General features: G+C 46.5%; 1 protein-coding gene across 1 annotated transcript in view; it reads right to left on the bottom strand.

Annotated features, from left to right (window-relative positions):
• Nucleotides 1-26,690, bottom strand: part of CD8A (CD8 subunit alpha) — a 73,122-nt gene that overhangs the window by 940 nt on the left and 45,492 nt on the right. The window contains exons 3-4 of the mRNA XM_086964466.1: nucleotides 8,065-8,187; nucleotides 77-318 (exon numbers count right to left, since the gene is read on the bottom strand). Of these exons, the coding sequence (XP_086820592.1) occupies nucleotides 77-318; nucleotides 8,065-8,187 (365 nt within the window). The remainder of the gene's footprint in view (nucleotides 1-76; nucleotides 319-8,064; nucleotides 8,188-26,690) is intronic.

Raw genomic sequence — 26,690 nt, forward strand, 5'->3', positions numbered from 1 at the left:
CTTTGTCCATGACTTGGTAGGATCTGTTTTGCAGATACGAGGTGAGGCAGTTTAATGATTGGCCCTGAATTCCCACCTCGCAAAGTCTATCTCTTAGGATCTTGTGATCCACTGTGTTGAATGCCGCATTTAGATCCAGTAGTAGGATGGCGGCTGGGTCTCGGTTATCCAGTATAGCTTTGAGCTCCTCTGTGACCACCAGAAGTGCTGCTTCCGTGCTATGGTGGGTACGGAAGCCCATCTGTGTTGGATGAAGAATGTTGTTATTTTCCAGAAGGTTTACTAGTGTCAGATTGACATGTTTCTCTAGTACTTTTCCTAGAAAAGGTAGTAATGAGATGGGTCATAAGCTGGCAAGGATTGCTGGATCTAGCTGAGGCTTTTTCAATAGTGGTCTAATTACTGCATGCTTTCATTGCTTAAGGACCAAGCTCACCTCTAGTCAGAGATTAAGAAGCTAAATAAATGACGGTAATATGACCTCTGCCACTTTGGATGTTGTTTGTGGGGGGGGGGATAGGGGGTCTAATGGAGATCTGGATTTAGTTGCCTTTCAACTAAATCCAGATCTCTATTTTGAATTATCTCTTTGTCTAGTTGCCTTTCTAAGATCTAGAAAGGCAACTAAATCCAGATCTCCATTTTGAATTATCTCTTTGTCTAGTTGCCTTTCTAAGATATAGAAAGGCAACTAAATCCAGATCTCCATTTTGAATTATCTCTTTGCCAAGCTTAGAGAATTTTGCTAGAATTGGAGGCAATGGCAGGTCCCTGCCGTTACTTACCTTCCCTAGTGCAGGTTCGGGATTGATCTGGAATTGATCATAGATATCGGCCACTTTTTTATGAAAGAAGGATGCTATATCGTTGCATCTTTCTTTTGTAGCTTGGGGAGCGGTGTTACTATCAAGTGGAGTGGATAGGGTTTTAACCACTCTAAATAGTTCTTTTGCGCAGTTCAAAGCCTGAATGATTTTTTCCTCATAGAATTTGGTCTGCGCTCTCTTTATTTAGTTGTGATAGGATCTGACTGAAGCTTTATATTTTGTTTTAAGTGCTGGGTCAAATTCCTTCCTCCAGTTTCTTTCTAATTTCTTGCAATGTATTTTTATTGCAAAGAGGTCATCATTGTACCAAGGGGCTTTTTTTGAATGTGTTTTAGGTCTGGACTTATTTTTGGGAATGCATGCATCTAGTGACTGGGTGATCCAATTTTCCCATTGCTGACAATCCTCTTCTAGATTACCTACAAACTTAGGAGTTGTAACCTTCAGGACGGTTCCCCAAGTCCCAAGATCTAGCTTAGACCATCTTCTTATGGCCGTCATCTGGGTACTTCCCTTGATCTGCTGGGAAGTTTAAAGAGAATAAGACAATGATCGGACCAGGGTACCAGGATTATTCTAGAAAGAGTAACCAGAGGGTCATTCGAAAAAATGAGGTCGAAAGTGTGCCCTTTCGCATGTGTGGGGGTTGATACGAGTTGGGTTAGTTGTAATGCCTCAAGATCTGCTTTTAGCTTTTTGACGGAGGGGTTGTCCTGTATGTTGCAGTGCAGGTTGAAGTCGCCCAAAATTGTCATGTGGGTTTTTTGTAGAACTAGGCTGGCCAGTATGTCTGGGATTGCCTTCAAGAATTTGGAGCTAGTACCCGGAGGTCTGTAGATGAGGACATCTGAAAACATATGTGTGAGGGAGAATGTGATCTAGAACTGAAGGCTGTTTCAATTTAACATTATTAAGTCATAAATGTAAACATGTTGAGTTTTGCAGGCTTGCACTTCCTTCCATTTCCCTTTCCTTTTCCACCCCTCCTTTCACCCCTCTTGGTATCTTCCTTTGTTCCACAGAGCTTGCTTTGGAATTTTTACAGTGTCAGTTTTTTCTGTCTCAGAAGCATTTCTGTTGGTGGAGAGAGGAGACTTAAATAAACTTCTCTTTAAACTTCCTTGCTTAATTCTTAATTATATCACTGCCGACGATCTGTGTAAGGGGACAGATGTCCGGTTTCCTCCCCTTCTGGATTCTACTCCACCTACTACTACAACTACAATTGTGGCTACTGAATTCTACATAGTTTAAGGTACTGTTTTACTCACTTTTCTTGGACCTTTTGATCCTTCTCTGTGGAATTGCTTTCATCTCCGTCTTGGATCTTCTGGCTGATCTGTGGGGTGTGACCTTTGGGGTGTCTGCTCCGGTGTCCTGGAATTGCTGGTGGAACCTCTCTGGGCGGTGTTGCCGCTCATCAGATCTTTTACACGTTTTCTCCATTTTGCAAGGTTTACGGTCATTGGATCCTCCTCACCTGGTGGATTGGGAGTCACTCCTTGTGAAACCTCATCGTGGAATTCCTCTTTTACAGCGATTTGCTTTGTTTTGCTGCCTCTGCCTGATCTTGGAGGTGTGTGACTCCTCGGTGTGTCTCTTTCCGGCTACCTTACAGACACGGAGGGAACCTTCTTGGGGCGAGGTAGGTTGGTGTTGTTCCCGCTGCCATTTGCTCAGACTTTAAGAACTGCCTCTGGGCGGGTATGCCTGATGTTGGTTACCGCCGCTCTTGCATACTTGCTTGATTTCCCTCAGCCTTATTCTGGCAGCAATTTCCGTGTGGCAATTTATGTGACAAGCACTCTGCATTGCTTTATTGTAGATTACCTCAGTGTGCTACTTCACGGTGACACGCTCACCTTTCTCTTCAGTTTATTTCCTCAGCGTGACACCGGAGATCACCTCAGCGTGCCACTTCACGGTGACACGCACACCAATTTCTTCAGTTTATTGCCTCAGTGTGCCAGTGGAGATTCCTTAGCATGCCACTTCACAGTGACACACACACCTAATTCTTAAGTTTATTGCCTAAGCATGCCAATTCACCGGGACACGCGGTCATCTCATGGCAGCAGCCTTTGTGTGCCTTCTTTCAATGACTCACACACCGCAGTTATTTTTAAGTTTCTCTCAGCGTGCCTCTTCACGATGACACGCACACCATTGCTTCCTATTATTGGGCATTGTTTCTGGAGGTTACACGCATTTTTCCTGACAGTGTTTTCGCATGTCAGTTTCAGTGATATACACACCATAATATTTATTGAAATTTACTTCAGCGTTGCCACATCGCAGTGACACACACACACCACTGTACTGTTTCTCATTATTGGGCATAGTTTTCCAACGGTGACACGCACACCAATGGTGCGATATTTTTGCGTGTCATTCTCAGGGTGACACTGGAGATTGCCTCAGAGTTCACAGTGACATGCACACTTATTTCTTCCGTTGATTGCTGCAGTGTGCCACTGGAGATTCCTCAGCGAGCCACTTCACAGTGACATGCTCACCTATTTCTTAAGTTTATTGCCTAACTGTGCTACTTCATTTGACACGCACAACAATTTCTTAAGTTTATTGCCTTGGCTGTCATATCTTGGGAGCAGCCATGCGTGTCTTTTTTCGGTGACACGCACACCGCTGTTTTTTTTTTTAGTTTCTCTCAGCGTACTCCTTAATACCAATATTCTCATTTTGTATTACCCCTTACTAATTGTATGTGTTGGGCATTTGTATTATGATGACAGCAGCTAGTATGTCCCAACCTGCACCATTTCTGAATGAATTTGTTGAACCTAACATTTCATGAAAGGAATGGGAGAAAATGTTTTAATCCTACTTTATCCGAATTCGGAGGAGAGAAATTTTTCTCAACAAGAAAACAACACATGGTAGGAAGATCTTCGTGTCATTACCTGAGCCAGAGTCTGTTTCTGGCGATAGTGAAACTGATGAGGATGAAGAGGATGCTCTTTTAAAACTACAGAATAACTTTGGTGATAAGGTTAACATTGTACTGGAACAACACAAGTTCTTTAGCCGAGTTCAAGGCAAACAAGAAACTGTATTCACCTATGTGGCTGTGCTCAAGGTATTAAGCAAATTGTGTAAATTTCGGGAATTGACTGATTCTTTTATATAAGATATCAACTAGGGCGCTGCCCTAATAATAATACAATTCAAGAGAAACTGTTACAAAAACAACCAAATCTTCAAGAAGCCATTGAGATTGCTAAGTCTTTTGACGGTGCTCTTCTTGGAAGCTTGGGGTTCATCGTAGTGGGAGGCTGTGTGTTCTTACCGGTGTTATGTGTCCATCGTGAGCGCTTAGATACCTCGGGGTGATATAGCGCTTTATAAAAGAATAATAACATAACATAACATAATAATAACATAACATTTTGAACACACTGCCATCTATTTGAAAGAAATTAGATCCCCATGCCCTAATGAACAAGTTTCAGAAGTTAAGGAGATGGAATCCGAAATTGCTGTGTACAAAATATAAATGACAATTGAATGATACTGAACATTTTAAACTCAAATGTTTCTGTTGCGAAAGTAGGAATCATTTAGCCAATAACCCTAATTGCCAAGCGAAAACAGTATGTAGGAATTGTGACAATTAAATAAATAAAACAAATTTCGTTGCGCGCCCTGCATTGCAAAATGTGATGCAGTGTGAGCTATGAAATTCGTTTTATTTATTTAATTGTTTACATACCTCCATCCATCCATAATCCGGTGTTTAATACCCCCACCCTGCCCCTCCCCGCCCCGCCTTTCTGCCCCACAGATCTCCCGTAACGGGCCGCTACTGGATAAGACCATGAGTCAACTCAAAGCTTACAAGGGTGGCCATATTCTATTGGCTCTGTTAATTTTGGGAAGTTCGTCATGAACTAAATTTTAACCATAATCTTTTACTAAGAAATGACAAAGTTATACCACTTGAACTCTTACACAACACGATTGTAGGTTTAGTACACAAGGGTCACCTAGGAAGAAGAATGACCAACGCCAGACTCAGGGAATGTTACTGGTTCCCTAACATGGATTCGATGGTAGAAAAAAAAGTCAAAGATTGCTCTATTTGCGCAAACAGTGACAAATCTAAAATAACTCGTAAAGTTCCTCTTTCACCAGTCTCTGTTCCAGACAAACCATGGGAGAAGCTGTCTTTAGACATTATTGGTCCTATAAACCAGAATAATTTATCTACATGTTTTGCATTTGTTTTGATAGACTACCAGTCCCACTGGACTGTCATGAAGATGGTGAATCAAATTACCACTGATTCTGTGATACAGTCCTTAAAGAAACCTTCGTAACAGAAGGTATTCCATCTGCTATTGTTACTGACAATGGGGTACAATTCACCTCTTCCATCAAGAGGGAATTTTTCAAGAATCTGGACATTACTCATTTTAAAACCTCCATTTACTGTCCTACGGCTAACGGCCTAGTAGAGAGAATGAATAGAATGATCCAAGAATTTTACAGTTATCTTGCACCAACATGATTCCAGTAGAACAAGTCATCCAAGAAATGCTATGGGCATACCCTACCACCCTCAACCAAGTCACAGGTATATCACCCTTCTCTGCCCTTAAGGGAAGGAAACCCTGCACAAAATCCTTTCCCAACTGGTTGGGAGGTGGTGTCGGCGTACATGTCAACACCAGGGACACCATATCCAAAATTGTTGCACACCAAGCCAAATACAAATCGTATTATGTCATTAAACATGGCACTAAAATTCTGCAGTGGGAAATTGGGGACTGTGTTTGTGTCAGGAACCCTAAGATAGAAAGTAGTGACTCCAAATTCTCCAAACCCATGCAAATTGCGACAATCAAACACAATATAGCTATCATGGATAATGGTCAAACATGTACCATGGATAGGTTGTCCAAAGCTCATTCTGCTACCAATATTACAAGATCCAAAGGGAACCCTCCCTCTTCCTCTTCACACTGGAACTCTTCACCCAGAGATTTCAGAAATCAAAGATTCCATAAGGCTCCCATATGGCATCGAGACTACAACATGATTGGGTAATTGTTTACGGCAATAACAATATATCATTCTATTAGCCATATGAATTTGATATTTGTTATTGTTTTCATTTATGACATATAGACTTTTAACAATTTTATAACTATTATGTGCCATGTGAATATCATACATTTGTTATTGTACTTGTATTTTTCTTTTTTCCTAGTTCTATTGATTTATTGTTGATTGGTTCCGGGGGGTGGGTAGCTGTGTTACAATTTAACTTTATAAAGTCATAAATGTAAACATGTTGAGTTATGCAGGCTTGTACTTTCTTCTGTTTCCCTTTCCTTTTCCACACCTCCTCTCACGACTCTTGGTATCTTCCTTTGCTCCACAGAGCTTGCTTTGGATTGTTTACGATGTCATTTTTTTTCTGTCAGAGAAAAACTTTGGTTGGTGGAGTGAGGAGACTTGAATAAAATTCTCTTTAAACTTCCTTTCTTAATTATATCAAAAGATTTCACATTTTGGTAGGGAGAGGGAGGAGGTAACAGATCTGTAATCAGTTTTTAGAATGATGGCAATTCCACCCCCAACTTTTCCTACCCAATCTGATCTGTGGATCTAGTAGCCCGCCGGGAGGGCTAGGTGGATATAAGTATCTGAGCTGTCATTAAGCCACGTTTCCATGACAAACAATACGTCCAGTGGATCGTCTTCCAACAGGGTTCTAATTTCAATGGCATGCCTGGAGAGTGAGCACGCATTGATCATTCTCAGATTCCATGTCGCTACTTGTAGCTCCTGAGTGATGAGATGAGAGTCCTTATTCCAATACAGTTGCCTACAGACTTGTTTGCTGTTAGTCCGTAGTTCATTATTTTATCCCAGCAATGATGAACATAGAGGTAGGGGGGTCTCAATGCTAGTAGCTGATTTGTGGTGTACTTGAATTGACCTGTGCTGGTAGGAGCAGGGATCCTGGCCCCTGGGCCAGGTCGGGCACGCATGGACGCAGAAGGGCTTTCATTTGGCGCGCCTTTGGCACGCCTGCGGCGCACCCACTGTGCACGTCCGCTGCACACCTGACTCGCAGCCGCCATTTAATGGAGAAATGAAGTTGCAACTAGAACACCAACCTCCTGCCTTCGTTCTCACTCTATGGTTAAAGGAGGCAAAAAACGTACTCTATTGTCAGCAGATTCAAATTCTATTTAATACAATTCAGTTCTAATAATCCTTTCAAGTGGTACCCTAAAACATATAAAACATAAAAATTATTTAGGATTTAGGAAGAGTTTAAAACATGTGTATGAAAAAAGTTAATGCGCATGAGGCAGAGGACATATCAGTGATCTCACCTCCACGCTCGACCCGCAGAAATGGAGTTGGCCACTAGAACGCCAACCTCCCGCCTTCGCTCTTACTCTATGGTTAGAGGAGGCAAAAAGCGTACTCTAGGGTCAGCAGATTCAAATTCAATTTAATACAGTTCAGTTCTAATAATCCTTTCAAGTGGTGCCTTCAAAGATATAATGCATAAAAACGATTTAGGATTTGGGAAGAGTTTAAAACAAGCATATAAAACAAGTTATTGCACATGAGGCAGAGGACAGAACAGTGCTCTCACAGTGCTATATGTCCCAAACCGAGCATTCGTTATGTAATACAGAACTTTTACATGGGAAAGATAAAAATCTCCAACAAGAAATATAAACTCTCAATTAAACTAAAACAAAAAGTTTAAATAATCGCTACAACTTAGTAGAGTACCTCAGCATTTCTGAAGATTTTTTTAACTGGTGTTTTCTGCAGGTCCACCTTTCCTGTCCTGTACAGCTTTTTTGCAGGAATTGCACCCCTTTACTGGTATTGTGAGGTTGGTATTGAGAACGTGTCAGTTGCAACATATAGCTGGCTGCTGATGGTGCATAGCTGTTTCAGTTAGTATATTTATTTAGCGAGTTGAGTCTTCTTTGTCCAACAAACTATTTGTACCTCAGCGTCAAATAACCTGTATTCTGCAACTGGATCTACAAGGAACCATTTGGAACTGGATTTTACACAAAGGGATGCATTGACTAAAGAAAGGACAACTAGGGCACCAGAAATCAAATGGCTAAGCTTGCATATTTATTCTAATTCAGCATAAATGCACACCAGATCATTGATTCTACCTAGGACCGTAATTGGCTGTATCAAGATGAAGATGTGAGCAGGGATATCTTACGTTTGCAGAAGAATTTGATGTTGATCAAAAATGCGATTAGAATGATGAGACTCAGTGCTACCAAAGGAACCAAGATGTACAAGGACCAGCTGAAATCGAAGGAGGCCTTCTTCAGGGGCTTCACTGCAAGACAAATGGCTCAGTGAGAGGTACAATCATTAGCTATTTCATCAAATCAGTCATGGCAATACACAGAGCAAATGGTAAACCTGCAAAAGATGGCTAATGTATAGAAATGAAATGTATATTTGAGACAAGTCTTGTTAAATGCATTTGTACGAACATGTTCCATTAATGCATTGCGGAACAAATCAATCTTCACAAGGACGTCATAGTATCCTTCAACCCTTACTGCCATTGCAAAAAAGGTTGGGTCTATCCATCATATGCTCTCTGCTGCACACAAATGTATGGAAGTCACACGAAAAAAGGCGATCTTTGACCTTCCAGAAAATGTTACCTGCCCCATAGTCACCTGTAATTCAGCTTTCTGCCCACACCTACCTGATAACAACTCAAAAGTAGCTTAGATGTATTGGAAATTTACTACTAGACCATCGATCCAATGTGGGTGAAACTGGCTTACTGTGAGAGGGGATGTAATTCGGCGTGGCCCTGAACTTAATCCGATATGGCTAGTGCCTGGTCATTCATCTGCATCAAAGATTTCAGGACTGGTACTCTGCTAATTTTGGCTGTCTCACAGCTGTATCCTGCCTGCCCTTTCTCTTCAACACAATACACTGCCAACTTATCAAATTACTTACCTTTGGAAATTCACTTTATGGTGGATACTCTGTCTAACCACAGATTTCTCACCTGGTGGCACCATTTGGGATGCTTCAGTGGGACCTGAACATGCATTCTACATTTGAATCAATACACAGCTGTTCTCTGCACTGCATTCTGAAGATGTAATTCCTCATATTGATCACTTCAATTCATTGCATAATTTAATTACAGGCAGTCTGTCCAGCAGCCCTTCACCATCTTCTGTAAGCTAGTCCTCATGATGAAAGTGCATCACGAATGTTGTTATGCCTTGAGAAGTCTATCACCCTGCCAGCTTTCATCACCCCACCTCATCCATCTAAAATATCATCCTCCTGATTCAAAGAGAGGCCCAAGCTTTTACTTTGATCGCACCAAAGAACATTGGGTGGATGATCAGCATTTTGTTGGGTTCCCTTGTGCAAAGAAGGGGAACGCTGTTCAGGAAAGAATCATCTCCAGATGTATTCTCTTGTGTATCAATGTCCATTATGGAGTGGCCAAGAAATAGCCTCCAGAAGGTCTACATGCTCATTCCACCAGAGCAAAGGCTACACTGCTGGCACACAGTGTGCCAGTGTTGGACAGTTGCCAGGATGCTACATGGATGTCACTCCACACGTTCATGAAGCATTACTGCCTTGATAGTCATTAAGCATGGGTGGATTTCGCGGATCCACGATCCGCAAATTTGCGGATCCGCAAAATCCACGATTTTGCGGATTCGCGGATTTTGTGGATTTTTTTAATGGGGGGGGGGTCTTCTGTGCGAGTTCAAGTGCCTCTTGTGTGTATAAATGGTCAGAGACCGATCAGAGCAGCAGATGAATAGAAAGAAACTCCTGGTCACAGGAACAGCACGAGGATTGCGCTCGTGAAAGTCAAGGATACAAAGGCCTCTATCCAGCATCACAGCTGATTTTCAACGGTGGATTTGGGAAGAAGGCACACCTGCCCAGCCTCGACGACGCTCACGATTGTTTTTGGGCTGATGAATGAGTCACTGGATTTGAGCTTCAACTAGTTCCAGCGACCATGTGTGTGTTACTATGCAATCGCCCCGAAGGGCGCAGGGGGTCCCTTGAGTGAGCTGTCCATCATAGTGGGTAAATGGCGGGAAGACGGTGCACAGCCACCGCGAGTGTGTGAGCGGGGCCAAACGGGCGGGGCTTCCATGCGAGTTCACATGCCTCTTGTGTGTATAAAAGGTCAGAGACCGATCAGAGCAGCAGATGAAGAGAAAGAAGCTCCTGGTCACAGGAACAGCACGAGGATTGCGCTCGTGAAAGTCAAGGATACAAAGGCCTCTATCCAGCATCACAGCTGATTTTCGACGGTAGATTTGGGAAGAAGGCACACCTGCCCAGCCTCGACGACGCTCACGATTGTTTTTGGGCTGATGAATGAGTCACTGAATTTGAGCTTCAACTAGTTCCAGCGACCATGTGTGTGTTACTATGCAATCGCCCCGAAGGGCGCAGGGGGTCCCTTGAGTGAGCTGTCCATCATAGTGGGTAAATGGCGGGAAGACGGTGCACAGCCACCGCAAGTGTGTGAGCGGGGCCAAACGGGCGGGGCTTCCATGCGAGTTCACATGCTTCTTGTGTGTATAAAAGGTCAGAGACCGATCAGAGCAGCAGATCAAGAGAAAGAAGCTCCTGGTCACAGGAACAGCACGAGGATTGCGCTCGTGAAAGTCAAGGATACAAAGGCCTCTATCCAGCATCACAGCTAATTTTCGGCGGTAGATTTGGGTAGAAGGGCGGCACACCTGCCCAGCCTCGACGACGCTCACGATTGTTTTTGGGCTGATGAATGAGTCACTGAATTTGAGCTTCAACTAGTTCCAGCGGCCATGTGTGTGTTACTATGCAATCGCCCCGAAGGGCTCAGGGGTCCCTTGAGTGAGCTGTCCAAAGTGTCCATCCATCATCCTGGGCTGTAACTATTTTAGGATGGCGCCGGCAAGCTGCCAGCGCCATCCTAAAATAGTTACTAAATTAGCTTCATCAGGAAGCACTAATAGATCAAATAAAGCAGGTGCTCGAGCACCTGCTTTATTTTATCTATTAGTGCTTCCTGTTGAAGCTAACTTAGTAACTATTTTAGGATGGCGCTGGCAGCTTGCCGGCGCCATCCTAAAATAGTTACAACAACAACTTCAAGCTTGAAGGCTTGAACTTTTGCCCCCCGAATCCGCCGCTCGGGATTCGCGGATTTTCGGTAAATTTGCGGGAGTTCGCGGATTGCGGATTTACCGAAAATCCGCGAGCGGAACGGATTTTGCGCTCACGCTTAATAGTCATGCCAGGTGGGAGGGGAATTTTGCCTACTCAGTCCTGCAGGAATTCTTGATCTGAGCCATTCCACAGAACGCTTTGTTATCTATTCACAAGGTGAGGAATCTTCAGTTAGAGGATCTCATCAGGAGAAGATGTTATTTACCTTCGTTAATGCAATTTCTTGTGGATACTCAATATAACTGCAGATTACTCAATGACCCACCCACACAGTGGTGTCATCAATGATGTAATTTGAGATGTAATTTATGTTGTCATTGAACATGTCATGCATGATGTAATTTGGAAAGTCATAAACATAGTAAGAGAGGGGTGCAAGTTATAGTTAGCTCAGTAAACTATAACTCATGAATTTCAGTGGGTTTTGTTTAGTTTAAAATGACATTTTCACCTAACTAGAACGTCAATTTAAAAGATATATGTTCTCAATGAATTTCTGAGGTTTCTTTTTTGTGTCGTACTTGTTTTATTGAAATAAAAGCATACAATAGGGCTTCAGTGCAAGAAATGCAATAATGAACAACATTGAGTGGCACAATAAGAAAGGAAGAAATGGGGGGGGGCGTGGCTAGCAGCCGAACATGGCAGCAGCCTAGGAGACGAGCTCCGTGAGTCGAGCGGCCTCTCCTCCGATCCGAGCATTGATCCGTGCACCTACAAGTCTCCAGAAGAGGGACCCGACGCCCGGGACCGGGCAGGAGCTGAGTCAGAAACTCAGGTAAATATTTAAGCCCGGGTACGAAAGTTCTGGCAGGGCGACACAGCGGCCTTGGGAGTGGCTAAGATCCGGGGACTGTGGTGTCCCAATAAGCTGACAGGAAGTGTCGCCGGACCGGGAGAAGAATCGCCGGAAGTGCCCTATTAATGAGGAGTGGTGGTCGCGGAGAACTGGGGTAGGCGGAGATAGCAGAACGACACGACTGCCCGGGGCATCCTGAAGTGTGACAAGGGGAACGCAATGCAAGCACCGACCGTGACAGCCGGACTGCGGGCTGCGGTGTAAAAACAGTGGGACCGCTGCGAGAGCCGTCGCCGTCATCTGAGGACACATCGATCCGCTAGGAGGGTGAGCTTAGCATTGCCGCAGTGATACTGGACATGGCATTGACGGCTAAGCGGACGCAGGGGCGAAACGATCAGCTGCTATATTTAAGACGGCCCCCCTGATGCAGGCTTTCAATACCGGACGGAACGCGACGGCCGGCACACCATAAATGTACCACGCATGGGGAGGAGCGCTAACATAGTGCAAAGTGCCGGAGAGCAGCCTGGCTCAACTGACTCCTCGCCGCATGGACTCTGTGGACGCTCGGCTGCGGGGGTGATCAGCTGCGCATAGCACCGGCAGCCAGTAAAGAGTCCCCTGGTCCTTTAGCATACGTTGGGACCCGCTAGGCACAGTGAAGCGGCAGTGCGGAATACAGCCCTGCGCAGATCGATGGCGGACAATGACCACGGCGTAGGTGCCCACTGCCTTCAGGAGCAATAGCGCGGGCGGTATGCAGTCCATGCGTCGAAGTGACGGCAGAAATGGCAATGGCGGCTCTTCACGATGTAGCAACACCGACTCTAACGCAAGAGGCGGTGGAGGAACTAGAGGCCGACTTGTCGCCTGATGAGGTGCAATAGGCCATTAATGCGATACATTCCGCCAAGGCACTAGGTCCCAACGGGATTCCTATCGAATGGTTTAAAACTATGTCGGAAGCGCTGAGTAAACCCCTGCTAGCCATGTATGAGGACAGCCGTGACCGAGAAATTCTGCCCTTGGACCAGCGGATGGCGACCATCGTGGTGATTCCAAAACCAAACAAGCCACCCTCAGAGTGCGCGTCATATCGCCCGATATCGCTCCTCAACGCAGAAGCTAAATTTCTAGCGAAGCTGTTGGCTACTAGATTAATGCCACACCTCGCACTGTTGATCCACCCTGATCAGTCGGGCTTTATGCCACATAGGAGCACAGCACTGAATCTCCGTAGATTACATGGAGCGATAGCACGTGCGTCGCTACTGACGGAACTGGCAGCCATCCTATCACTGGAGGCCAGGATGGCGTTCGATATGGTGGAATGGGAGTATCTTTTCGCTGTGCTAACCCACATGGGCTTCGGTCCAAATTTCATCTCATGGATAAGACTCTTATATATGAGTCCAGTGGCGCATGTGGTGGCGAACGGCCATATTTCTTGCGAGATACCATTGGCTAGAGGGACAAGGCAGGGATGCCCGCTCTCTCCTCTCTTATTTGCGCTGGTCCTGGAGCCTTTGGCCGTGGTGATTAGGGCTACCCCATTGTTAAGAGGGATACTGTGGGGGGAAAACTGGGAAGACAGAGTCTCCCTGTATGCCGATGACATGCTGATTTATTTGACTGACCCGGAGAGGGGCGTCCCAGAGCGATGCGCACGGGCGAGCATCTGGTTACACGATTAACTGGACAAAGTCTGTGCTTTACGAACTGCAGGGCCCTTCCCCATCTCTTCCCAGCGACTGTCCATTAACAATAGCAAACACTTCATTTAAATATCTGGGTATACACGTCACGCACAGCGCCGTCGACTTCTACGAACTAAACTTACTACCGCCGCTTGCTCGATTGAGGAGTGACGTGAGGCATTGGAAGACCCTACCACTGACACTGCTGGGCCGGGCTGCGCTATTTAAAATGATGGCGCTGCCGCGATTCCTCTATGTGCTTGAGAATGCACCGGCCCTGGTGCCACCGCGTTACTTCCAAAAAGTGACGGCTATGGTGACTGGGTTACTATGGGGAGACCGCCCGGCCCGCATAGCACATCTGAAGCTCAATAGGAGCTGGTATGACGGTGGAATAGCCCTACCAAATATACAACTGTATTACTGGGCGGTGCAGCTTAAGGTTATTAATCATTGGCTGCATGCCCTGCAGGACGACACGGCATACCTAGTAGATAGAACACAACTAGGCACAAATAGTCTGCTGGGCCCACTGTACTATAAGGGACTTGCAGCAAAACTAATAGGTCCAACCAAACACACAGTAACGCTGTGGCACAGAGCGTAGACTAGGCTTAAGTGGGAGGGGGTCATAACAAAACTCACACCCCTGTGGGACACTAAAGCATTGGGCCACCTACGACACACCAAGGGATTCACCCAATGGAACAGCATAGGGATCTCCACGGTGGGGGGCTTGTGGACAAAAGAGGAAGCGGTCCCGTTCACTCACCTTCAGCAATTATACAACCTGGGTTCTAATGAAACCTACCGATAAGTTCAAATTAGACATGCATTGATGACAGCCATTGCGGCAGACACGGAGGTCCCAGAGTCATCCCCGCTGGAGGATCGCCTCCTTACGGACTACATAAAATCCAGCGCGACCTCCCTCACGTATCGTAAATTATTGAATAATCTGCCTGACCCCTTAGATAAACTACGAGAAAAGTGGGTGGGCGAACTGGGGGAACTTGATGAGTCGGACTGGAACGCTGCACTGGCATCCCCAAGGGAGGCGGGTATATCGGCGAGATTCCGACTGGTGCAGCTTAAGATACTGCACCGGGTGTATTACACGAGGACCACCTTACACAAAATGCATAGGGTTGATCACCCGCACTGTCTTAGGGGCTGCGGAGAGGAAGGTACATTTTTACATACACTCTGGGGGTGCCCAGTCATCGCCGATTGCTGGCGCCAAGTAATGGGCACAGTCTCCCAGACTCTGGAGGTATCTCTTACACCTGACCCCCGAATGTGTCTCCTGAGTGTATGGAGCCCGAATGACCTAGCGCACCAGGGGCAATTGTGGGCCATAATAGGAATCATGGTCGCCAAGCGGGATATAGCACAGAGATGGGGGGCAGTAGAGCCGCCGACGTTGGCACAGTGGTGTAAGAACATGGATGTGATTATGTTGACTGAGCGAACGGTGTATGTGATGAGAGCTAGCCCTCGCAAATGGAACAAGGTTTGGCTACCCTCGAATAGCTACCGGGGAGACTTGTGTGATCCTCTACCTGAGGAAGACGTTGATAGCTCAGAGGACGAGGAGGAGACAGTCTACCAGCTTTCCGTAAGGCAATAAAAACTCACTTGTTCCCACTTCCTTAAACCATGACCCCCCCCCCCCTCAGTAGGTTATGCTATGGTTTCTCAGTGCCGGGACGCCCCGTTGCTGGGGCAGCTGTCGCGCTGCAACAAACTCGTAACATAACATAGACTGAATAACACCCCTTGCTGGCTGATAGCGGTGATGGACTGGTGGACTGCTAGATTGCTCGAGCAGATGTTTTGGGAGGAGCCATGGGGAGCGGGACGAGAGCTGTAAAGGCCTGAAATGTAATGTCAGTCGGGCAGACGGACCGATGGATAGCGATAATGATGATTGTCTACCACTTATTGAGTCACAAGTTTGATTATGTTTGGAGGGGGTGGGGGGGAGAAAAAAAAAACATAAAAGTAAGACAAACTCTATCATATCAAGAAAATGCTGTTACGTTGATTGCCATTAAGTCAATAATTGCTGCCGGACTGAAGGTTGTCGGCTGAATAGCTGTGTATCATATATTCTGCTCTGAGAATTGTACGGCAGCCAGCCCCGGGGTTGTAGGCATTGCGCTGTGTATTATGGGCAACTGTGAATAAAGTCTTACTTAAAAACATTTTTTTTTAAAAAGGAAGAAATGGGGGAGGGGAGAAGGGAGGGATGGGGAGCAGAGGGGCGCAAGATGAGGGGGAGCAGGTCACTACTGGAGACAGGGTATTCTACCATGTGCCCTATTGCTGTGTGCCAGACTTCGGGCGATGCTCGTGGTATAGTAGGCATAGGCATTTCTCCCATTACAGTCAACATGAAGACCTTTGTGCCATGATGTCTCAGGAGGTGGGGGGAGGGAGCAATGACTGGGTATCAAGGGTCTCCGCTTGGGGCTAAGTGGGTGGGGAGGGTGTTCCGGGGTTGGAGAAAGCCATTGTCTATGCCGCAGGGTGGGCTGGACCGCAAGCCCTAAACTATGCAGAAAATGCTGTAGCAGTGGGGTGTGGGGGAGAGATGGCTGTTGGGTTGTTCAGAGGGTCTGGGTGTGGGTCAGGGGGAGGAGGCGGGAGGGGAGTCCTATGTCACCAGTTTGTTGGGGCATACAGTCCACAGACGTGCAATATCTGGGGTCCCCATCGCAGTGGGAGAATTCGTACGTCTGAATGCCCAGAACGGGGGGGAAGAGGAGAAGGGGGAGACAGAGGGATAGGGATGGAAGAGGGGAAATGGAGTGGGAGGGAGTGGTAGGGAGGGGAAGATGACACAGGGTGGTAAGGAGGCGTTGGGGAAGAGTCAGTCAGGGAGACTGGTGAGGATGTTAGGGCCGGGATCTCAGCCAAGGGAGGAAGAGAGGGGCCTATACCGTGCGGAGTCCGGTTCTCCTCTGCACGCGTCCGGACTGGGCAGGGGAGAGAGAGCTAGTAACTGTGTTATCAGCATTGGGGAGCTAATTGGAGAAATGGCTGTCCATGAGTGAACACCTTAGCCTGGTCTTGCATACCGTAAATGATGTGTTCATGGGACGCTGTCTGTATCATTGACACCATCCAGGCTTCCTGAGAATGGGGTGTGGGTGAGTGCCACTGGCAAAGGATCCAGAGCTTGGCAGTGGACAGCGCAGTGTGCAGGAGGCGACACTGTGGCCGGGATAGATCAGCGGAGTCTCTGAGACGTGGAGAGGATAACGGAGGGAGTACAGGAGAATTGGAGAGGCATGGTCACCCCCAGAATGTCCCCTACATGAGTCCAAAAGGACTGGATTGAAGGGCAATCGCATAGAATATGGGTGAGGTTGCATTGGGTAGTCGAGCATCTCCAACAGTTCGAGTGGGATAGGAGGCCAGCCCTTTGCAGCTTTTGCGGGGTCCAATATCAATCATGGAGCATCTTGAACAAGCAAAAATTTCAATCAGGCTTTCCGGGCGCCTTTGTCTAGGGCTTCCAGAAACTCAGGCCAGTCCTCTTCCTCAATGGTGATCTGAAGGCGGTCTTGCAACTTGGTGTGAAGGCTGAAGGAGAGATGTTGTGAGAAGAGGTAGTTCGTAAGTATGCTATAAATCTCCGACTTCATGCCCGAATACCAGCCCCACATGAACAAGTATTCCACCACCTGTGAGGGTTGTAAGGACCATAGGCGGGGACCTAGGCAGCGCAGCAGTCAGTGTTGCATTTGCAGGTATTGCCAGGCCTGTCGTGTGTGGAGGCCAAATTCCTCTTTCAGGTGATTGAAAGGTTTCGGGTTGCTGTCCAGTGGTACCTGGTCCAAAGTATGTATGCCCGCTTCCACCCAACTAGCCAGCAAATGGCTGCCCACCAATGCGAAGGCTGTCATTGCCCCAAAGCAGCGCCCTGTTATGTAGTCGGTGAGCCACTCCAAGGAGACGGTGGGCACAGTGCCAGGCTTTGGACATGGTCTGCAGCACTGGATGTGGGTGTGAAGGCGGTCTTGCCACTTGGTGTGAAGGCTACGGGAGAGATGTTGTGAGAAGAGGTGGTTCGTGAGTATGCCATAAAGCTCTGACCTCATGCCCCAATGTCAGCCCACATGAACAAGTATTCCACTACCCGTGAGGGTTGTAAGGACCATAGGCAGGGACCCAGGCAGTGCTGCAGGCAGTGTTGCATTTGCAGGTGTTGCCAGGCCTGTCGTGGGTGGAGGCCAAATTCCTCCTTCAGGTGATTGAAAGGTTTCAGGTCGCCATCCAGTAGTACCTGGTCCAAAGTATGTAGGCATGCTTCCACCCAACCAGCCAGCGAAGAGTCAAGCCACCAATGTGGAGGCTGTCATTGCCCCACAGCAGCGCCATGTTATGTAGTTGGTGATCTATTCCAAGGAGATAGTGGGCACGGTGCCAGGCTTTGGACATGGCCTGCAGCACTGGATGTGGGTGTGATGGTTGGGGTGCATGAACCCCATAGAGAAGGCCGAGTCCATCGCCTCGAGCAATGTTCAGTGTGAACCCTTTGTGGAGGGTCAAAGCTACCCAGTATTAAGTTGGTGAGTTGAGAAAGATGTAAGGCGAGAGAATAGTGTTCCACCGATGGTAAGCCCAGGCCGCCACAGGAGCGACACCCCATAAGTTTGGCTGCAGCTAGTCTAGGTCGGGTGGATCCCCACACGAAGACTTGAGTCCAGGAGTCTGCAAGACGTAGTGTGGCCAGGGGCACTGTAACAGGGAGCATACCGAGCGTGTAGGTAAAGGGTGGTAGCATGACCATCCGCACCACCTGTCCTCTACTCCACATAGTAAAACCCAGCAGGAACCATTTATCAAAGTCCTGTTTTATCTGCTTGATGAGGGGGGTCAAGTTGTCCAGGATCATCTTGGTTAGGCCCCTGTTGACCAAGATCCCCAAAGACTTGAGCTGAGAAGCTTTCCAGCGGAAGGGGTATCCATGAATTGCCGCCATTGTGGTGCAGGTTGACAGAAGGAGGGCCTCACTCTTGTCCCAGTTTACCTTGTATCCGGACTATGGCAACAAAGTAATCTATGACTTCCAGTAATGCTGGAATGGAGTTGAGAAGATCCAGCAGAGTGAGCAGGATGTCGTCACCATAGAGATATACTTAGAGAGGCCTTCCACAATGGGGGTGCCAGCTATGAGTGGTGAGTGGCGAATGATGAAGGGCAAGGGTTCCATTGCTAGTAGGAATAGAAGTGGAGAGAGCGGGCAGCCTTGTTGTGTGCCCCTCCAGATCTGGAAGGGGTCGGAGATGAACCCTCCACAGTTCACCTGGGCCGTTAGGCAGTTGTATTGCAGCCGTACCTTAGAGGTAAACTGTTTCCCAGTTCAAACTGTTCCATGGTGATGAAAAGGTATCCCCAGTCAATGCGATTGAAGGCCTTTTTGGCCTCTAGGGATAGAGACACAGCCTCCTCTGGAATGTTCCTGGCAGTCTAGAGAGTATGTGCCAGGGTGCGGAGATGAATCCTTGAGGAATGGCCTGGTACAAAACCGACTTGCTAGTTATGAATGAGGGAGGGGATGAATGTTTTTTTAAGCATGATGCCAGTATGCTTGCCAGGATCTTAATGTCACTGTTTAGGAGAGATATGGGCTGGTAACTACCACACAGCAACAGATCCCTTCCTGGTTTGGGGAGGACCTCAATCACCAACCTGTTAGAGAGGGATCCCAAATAGGCCGTCCGCTCTGCCTCTTGGAAGGCTGCATGTAGGGAGCCAATTACCTCTTTCCCTGCCCATCGGTAGAATTCAGCCAGGAAGTCATCCTGTTCTGGGTTTTGTGATAGGGTAGCTTGGAGATGGCAGCTGCTATCTCCTCCTTACTAATGTCCTCCGATAGCAGCTCTTGTCCCTTGTCCGTTAAGCAAGGGAAGTCAACCTTCTCGAGAATGTTGTGATTTGATCTGCACCTACCGGTATCTCCGAGGCATGTAGCATGCCGTAAAACGATGCAAACTCTTTAACAATGGCCTGGGGTTGGGTGAGTTTCTCCCTGATCATCGACCTGATAGCTGGTATGGCCATGGCAGCCTCCCATTGCCAGGGCTGGGCCGCTAGCAGGCGGCCTTCCTTCTCTCCCTGATCGTAGTGCCTCCCTTTTATGCACTGGAGGGCATACTCTGCCTTGGAGGTTTAAAGGCTGTTGAGGGCCACACGGCCTGCTTAAGACGGTGGCGATTGGGCACAGTGGGGAGGAAGGAGTAGAGGCGCTTGAGAGTGGTGATCTGTGCCTCCAACTCAGCACTATGAAGAGAAGCCTGCTTATTGGCCATGGCGGGGTCCCTATAGTAAGTGGCGTGCAGCCACATCATGCACCCAGAACCTGTAGGTACTGCAGCAGAGAGCCATGTGTACAGGATTCTGGGTAAACACCAGTCCTGCACCTCTAACACCTATTTGACATTTTTTTACCCCATCCCTCCTTTTAGGTCAAAGCCTACCAGACAGCACACCTGTTGGGTTTGATAAAGAAACCTTGGAGACAATCAGAAAGCTTCCCTATGAATGCATTCTGCATATTGCTTATCATTGGCTTTGTGGTTTGTAACTCACATTTGCTTGATTTCTATTTGCTGACTTTATTTGTTTCAGGCTGTCCAGCTTACGATTGTCTCTTCCCTTGCCCAAACCTTATTTACAATATTTTTCCACGATTACTGGATTCCTGTAAACAGGCTTTGAAATCTTGTTCTATCTTGTCACATTTGCTTTGCAGTCAAAGACAGAGGTCAAATGTCGGGCTCTGTCCTCCAGGGAACTTGGTCTTTACTTTTCTATCTCTGACTTCAAGGTGAGAGGATTTATGTGACAATCATGCTGGTTACTGAGGGTGTCCTGGTCAGAAGGCTGCGAGATGGTATTTTTAAGTAGAGCTTAGGCAGAGCATGCGCTGACTCTCAACATGCTGTATCTACTCTGTGGGCTTTCACCACGCTCATCACTTTTCATTGGTTCCTTGGTCTGCCTTTCAAAACTCCTTTGGCTTCTTTGGCAAATACTTTACATTTGTCCCACCTTGTGGCTGTTTTGTTCCTCCCCTGTAGACTTACCCCGTTACATGGATCAGTTCACTTCTGGACATTTAGTTTCGGTGCACTACTTTTTCTTTTGCCTTGGCTCGTGTTGCCATCCCCCCACCACCTACTGCACGTCACTGCATTTCCTGGTCATGTCGGCGCCTGTTGATGCTCGCAATTCAGTTAATCTCACCTGTGTGGTGCCATCACCCCCACCACCTCCCACTTGTCCTTCTATTGTTATTGATATGTTTGCGCTGTGATTTAGGATTTCTTATATTTACTTTAACTGTTTTGTTCATGGTGCTCATGTTTTTAGTGGCTACTAAAAAATGTTGCCTGCGTTTCTTCTTTCCACTCCCATCTACCACTTCTCTGTGTTGCTGTCCACCGTTGATACACTGCTGCTCGCTCTATGATTTAGGATTTCTTTAATGCATTTTACAAGTTTTGCATGAGACGCTTCATTTTTTCTCCCACCTAGCACTTCTCTTTCTTGTTGCCCCATCCCACACCCCACCCCACTGCACCCACCTGTTTAAAGAGTAGTCTCCTTTCAGCGTTTTATTTATTTAAATAGTTTTGCTCGTATGTTTGATACCTAAGTATTGTGTTTCACAAACCATTTTCACCAAATTTTTCCAGGATTGTATTCCTAGATTCCATCTACCACTTCTCCATGTTGCTTACCGCTGTAGCTTCTTGTTGCGAGCGTTGTTATTTAGGATTTCTGTATTTATCTTACATTTTGCTCAAGATGCTTCCTTTCTGCTCCCAACAAGCACTTCTGTCTTGCTGCCTCCCCCTCACTCCTCCCTATCATCCCCACTTGTTTAAAGAGTAGGCTCCTTTCAGCGTTTTATTTATTTAAACTGTTTTGCTCTTATGTTTGATACCTAAGTATTGTGTTTCACCAAACATTGTCAGCACATCTTGCCAGGAACGTATTTCTTCATTTCACCTACCACTTCTCCATCTTGCTTCCCCCCATCGCTTCACTGCTAGTTGCGCTGTGATGTAGGATTTCTTTTATTCATTTGGCATATTTTGTTCCACCCAGCACTTCTGCCTTGCTGTTCGCCCCACACTCGTTCCAACCACCCCAGTTTGTTGAAAGAGAAGTCTCCTTTCAGCTTTATATTCATTTAAACTGTTTTGCTCATATGTTTGATACCTAAGTATTTTGTTTCACAAAACATTGTCACCACATCATGCCAGGAGCGTAAAGGGGAGAGGGGGGAGGGAGTGGGACTAGGGGGGGAGTTGAGAGGGTTGGGCGAGGGGGGGGTTTGGTAGGGGATGGTGAAGAAGGTTGGTTGGGATTGTTGAAGCATTACAATCATGGGGAGGGATGTGAGGACCGAAAAGCAGCCCTGCCATCTCCCAGTCAACCGGTTGTCGTTGATTCACGCTGTATTCCCCAGCACAGAACTTTCTCCGCTATTGCGCCGCTCGACCTCCGGGGTGTGAGCTAAATGGCTGTGTGACAGATGCAATGGAGAACCACATTTACACTGGGTAACGACTGGAATGGCATATATGATCTGTCTGTACTACCTGTTTTGCTGCAATAAAAATATATTTACAAAAAAAAAATCATGCCAGGAGCGTATACGCCTTCCTTTCACCTACCACGTGTTGCTGACCCGTTTCGCTTCCCTGCTGCTCGTGCTGTGATTTAGGATTTCTTTTATTTATTTTGCTCCAGGCACTTCCTTTCTGCTCCCACGCATCACGTCTGCCGCCTGCTTTTTAAAGAGTAAGCTCCTTTCTTTGTAGGACTATGCTATGCTTGTGAAGCGTGCGTAGTTTGCGCTACTACACGAATTGCATATAGCACTGTGCAAGAACGTGTAGCGGGCATTTTTTGCTTGCTCGTGGTCCTCAAAGTCAAGTTGGCGACTGTGAGCGAGAAAAATCAACATCCCGGTGAGACTTTTTCCCCGTTTGTGATCAGCAACATCAAGTTGATGATCGCGTGCATGGAAAATATACCTCCCATCGAGATTCTGAACTCAGGGAGGTCAGGTTTCTCATTGTGAGTGGTCGCGTATGCTTGCGACCGCTTGCGATGAGAAACTACTAGTCCGCATTGAGAAAGCTGCCGCTCGAGTACAAATCTACTCGAGCGGCAGAAAACGACTGCTTGCACTGTGCAAGATGCTATTTGCAATGCTATTTGCAATGATTGCACAGTGCGGACAAGCATCCGGCACTGTGCAATCAGTGCGAACAGCATTTCATTACTGCACTACGCAGTCTGCGTAGCTTACGTACGCGTAGTGCTACTACGCAAACTACGCCCAGGGTTGCTCCTTTCTGCATTTTATTTATTTACACTGTTTGGCTCGTATGTTTGGTAACAAAGTATTGTGTTTCACAAGCCATTATCAACACATCTTGCTAGCAACGTATGCCTTCATTTTATCTGCAGAAGGAGATCAGACATAAATCATGCAAATGTTTAATTCAAATATTTGATATACATTTTAACGTATAATTTCATCCTTCGGTTAGGGGCAGCTCTCAGGGAAAGCAACTTCACTTACGAATTCCCTCCATTTATGTGCAAGGCAAGTCAAGCACAGAAGATGCAGGGCAGATACCTCCGCACTGATTGAAAATGTGCCTTCTGCATGCTCTTTTCTGTAGCTGTTATGACACATTTAATTGCTGACATCCAGAACATTCCTGCGAATACACAGCTCTTGAATCACCCTCTGGACACTCACTGCGCTTCATTTCATTCGTTACGGTGAATATATGGAAGTTCAAAATAAAAAATAGTGCTGCTGAATATTATCAAGGGACTATTTTTGTTTCGGTAAAGGCTGTAGGGGGAAATTAGGTTTTCATGGATTTTTCTTTACCTTTTGAATGCACCTTAATGGCGAATATACGAGAAAAGTATTTATGTGTTCTGCATTTGCAGTTAACTTAATATATGGGCCTGGATACATTTGTTTACTTTATCAGGTACCTCTTATGGAATTATTTTATGGATTTCTAAACCTTTTAAATGATGTGATGAATGAAAATTGTGGAATTTATGTATAACTTGAAGGTATATGAGTTATTGTAAAGTTAAATAAGCAAAAATAATTTAAACAAGCGGAAAAAGGTATTTTCTGAATATAAAAACACAATTTCACACAAGTGACAGCATGCGCATCATACAATGAATAGTATGTCTCTAAGAAATCAAATTGAGAAAAGGACTTCATGTACTTCTTTACTAGGGATGCACAGAATATTTAATTTCCAGTATGTTAGCATATAAGCCTCTACAAAACCAGTTAAAGAACATCTTCTACCTCACTCCAAAGAGCAATCTTCTGCTTTCTAAATCACGAGTGTGGAGCAAATAGTGTTGAGGGTGCTTCTCCCACTCCTTACTAAGGACATTCTACTTGGAGAACGTTTTTTCCAAGAGGCATCTATGTTGGGAGTCAGCATACCCCTTCCTAAAAAGTACCATCCTTTTTAAAGGTCAGAGTTGAAAAATCTGCAAGGAAAACCTCTTAGAGATAAGTGAGTTTTAACAATGATATGCTAAAAGAATTTATACAGCGCACGTTCACCAACGGTTTCTTGGCGCTATTGGATAGGCAAAGGAAAAAATCTGCGGGATAGAAACATTAATCGGTCAATAATCAATCAAAGGCTTGGGAGAACAACCAAGTCTTCAAAGCCTTCCTAAATGAGTGGTAAGAGGAGATAAGACGAAGGTCAGAGGGCAGGGAGTTCCAGAACAGAGGAGCTTGGGAGGCGAATCTCAATCCCCTAAGTCTTTTCCGCTTGAAGGGGCACACAAACAGCAAATTGGAGCTAGAAGAGCGGAGAACTCGGGAAGGAACATATCGTTGGAGGAGAGAGTAAATGAAGGCCGGGCCATGATGGATAAGAGCCTGGAAGGTCAGACAACCCACCTTAAAGAGGCTGCACTGGATCACCGGGAGCCAGTGCAGGCTCTTCAGGAGAGGCTTAGCATTGCTGGTCCTAGGCTGCCGGAAGACCAGTCTGGCCGCTTGATTCTGGATAAGCTGAAGTTGATGAGACTGGTAGAGGGGAATACCAACATACAATGAGTTCCCATAATCAATGCGGGAGATGACCAAACCCAGCGTAACTTGGACCAGGGCCTCATGAGTGAGGAATCTGCTGATCTTTCTGATGTGGCGGAGGTGAAAAAAACAAGCTGACATCACCGATTTAATCTGGGATTTCATAGTCAGATCCTCACTAATGGTGACTCCAAGACTCTTGACCGAACTTACCGGGCAGGGGGCACTTCCCAGCAAGTGCGGCCAGAAGCTGGAGTTCCAGGGGTTGCCCGAGCTTCCAGTAAGCACAAGCTCAGTCTTTCCTGGATTTAGCTTGAGTTGGTTCGCATTCATCCAGTTGCTGATGAATGACATGGTTGACTGGAAGTTCTCAATAGAGGCAGGGGAGGAGTCCATGTTAAAAATTAGCTGGAGGTCATCCGCATAATTGAAGATGACTCCTGGTTTCTCACGCAGTCTAGAAATGAAGGGAGAAATATAAAGATTAAATAATAACGGGGAAAGGGAAGAACCTTGAGGGACCCCACAAGTAAGATTTTTAGCTTCCGACGTGAAGGGGCGGAGACGAACAGCTTGCTTACGGTCCTGTAAGAAGGAGGAGAGCCACCTAAGCGGGGTGCCCTTGATGCCGGCGTTCTCGACTCGCTGAAGAAGGATGGAATTGTCAACGGTGCCGAACGCCGCCGACAAATCAAGGAGCACCAGGGCATGGGAGATATTTTGATCAGCCCCTTTCCTAAGTTCGTCATGGACTGCCACCATCACGGATTCTGTAGAATGCTGGGGTCTAAAGCCAGCCTAATGTTGATCCAGTACCTGAGAGCCTTCTACAAAGGAACCAAGGCAACTGGAGACATAAGCCTCCATGAGTTTGCCCAAAAAGGGGAGCAGGGATATTGGCCGAAAGTTACTCAATGACGCAGGGTCTGCCCCAGGTTTCTTAAGGATAGGTGAGACCACAGCAGATCTAAATATGCTGGGGACTACCCCCCAAAGAAGGGAATCATTGAGCAATGAAAGTGGCACCTCTGGGAGACGAAGGAAGATCTTGCGGGCAATGTGAGCGGGGCAGCTGTCAGCAGGGGAACCAGAGCGAACCTTTCTAAGAAGAGAGACAAACATTTCACGTGTGATTGGCGGGAAATTCAAAAATAGGAGGGGTTACTAGGGATATTGCCTGGGTCAAAGCTTGCATCGGGTGTAGGGATACTTGCCTTGATTAGGGCTTTCTTTTCAACAAAGTAATCGTTGAGGGAGTCACAAAGATGCTGGGAGAAGGAAGGAGTCATCGTGATTTGGTCAGGTGTGGCCAATTCATCAACTATTGTGAAGATCTCCCTCGATTTATTGGAGGAGTTAAGGATTTTATCCGAAAAATACTTAGTTTTTTTCCCCAAGAATAGCTAATTTATATTCCTTCAGTGCAGCCAGGAAGGTGAGCTTCTTAAGGGGACAATAATCCGACCTCCACTTGCGTTCGGTTTGTCGAAGGGCAAGCTTCATATCTGTTAAGGCCTTACAAAACCAGCGCTGTGCATCGTGAGGACGCTTATTGCTAAGCTTCTTTAGTGGAGCGACAGCAAGCCAGGTATGAATATTTTCCACCTGAATATGAACAGACAGGGGGAGCCTGCTTCGTCCACAGAGGAGGGGATTGTGGTGGCTAACGAAAGACAGAGCGAAGGGATATCTACTTTGCCCCAATTCCGAATCAGTGGGCGATCAGTGGGGCACACTCTGGTGGGTAAGACTCTAGGTACAGTGAAAGAGATATGAAGTGATCATACCAAGCACAAGGGGAGATCGGTAGATTTAAATCATCCTGATTTAAACACCACAACTGGTCCAGGATATGACCCTTGACATGGGTGGTCGTGTGGACATGCTGGAGAAAATTTAGACTGGTTAACAGGTCCGTGAACTCTCTAGAAGGGGTGCTTTCATGCTGAGTATGGGGCCAATAATTGAAATCCCCTATGATAAGG

The sequence above is a fragment of the Lissotriton vulgaris genome, chromosome 3_2 (assembly GCF_964263255.1).
Source record: "Lissotriton vulgaris chromosome 3_2, aLisVul1.2, whole genome shotgun sequence".
Lineage (NCBI taxonomy): Eukaryota > Metazoa > Chordata > Amphibia > Caudata > Salamandridae > Lissotriton > Lissotriton vulgaris.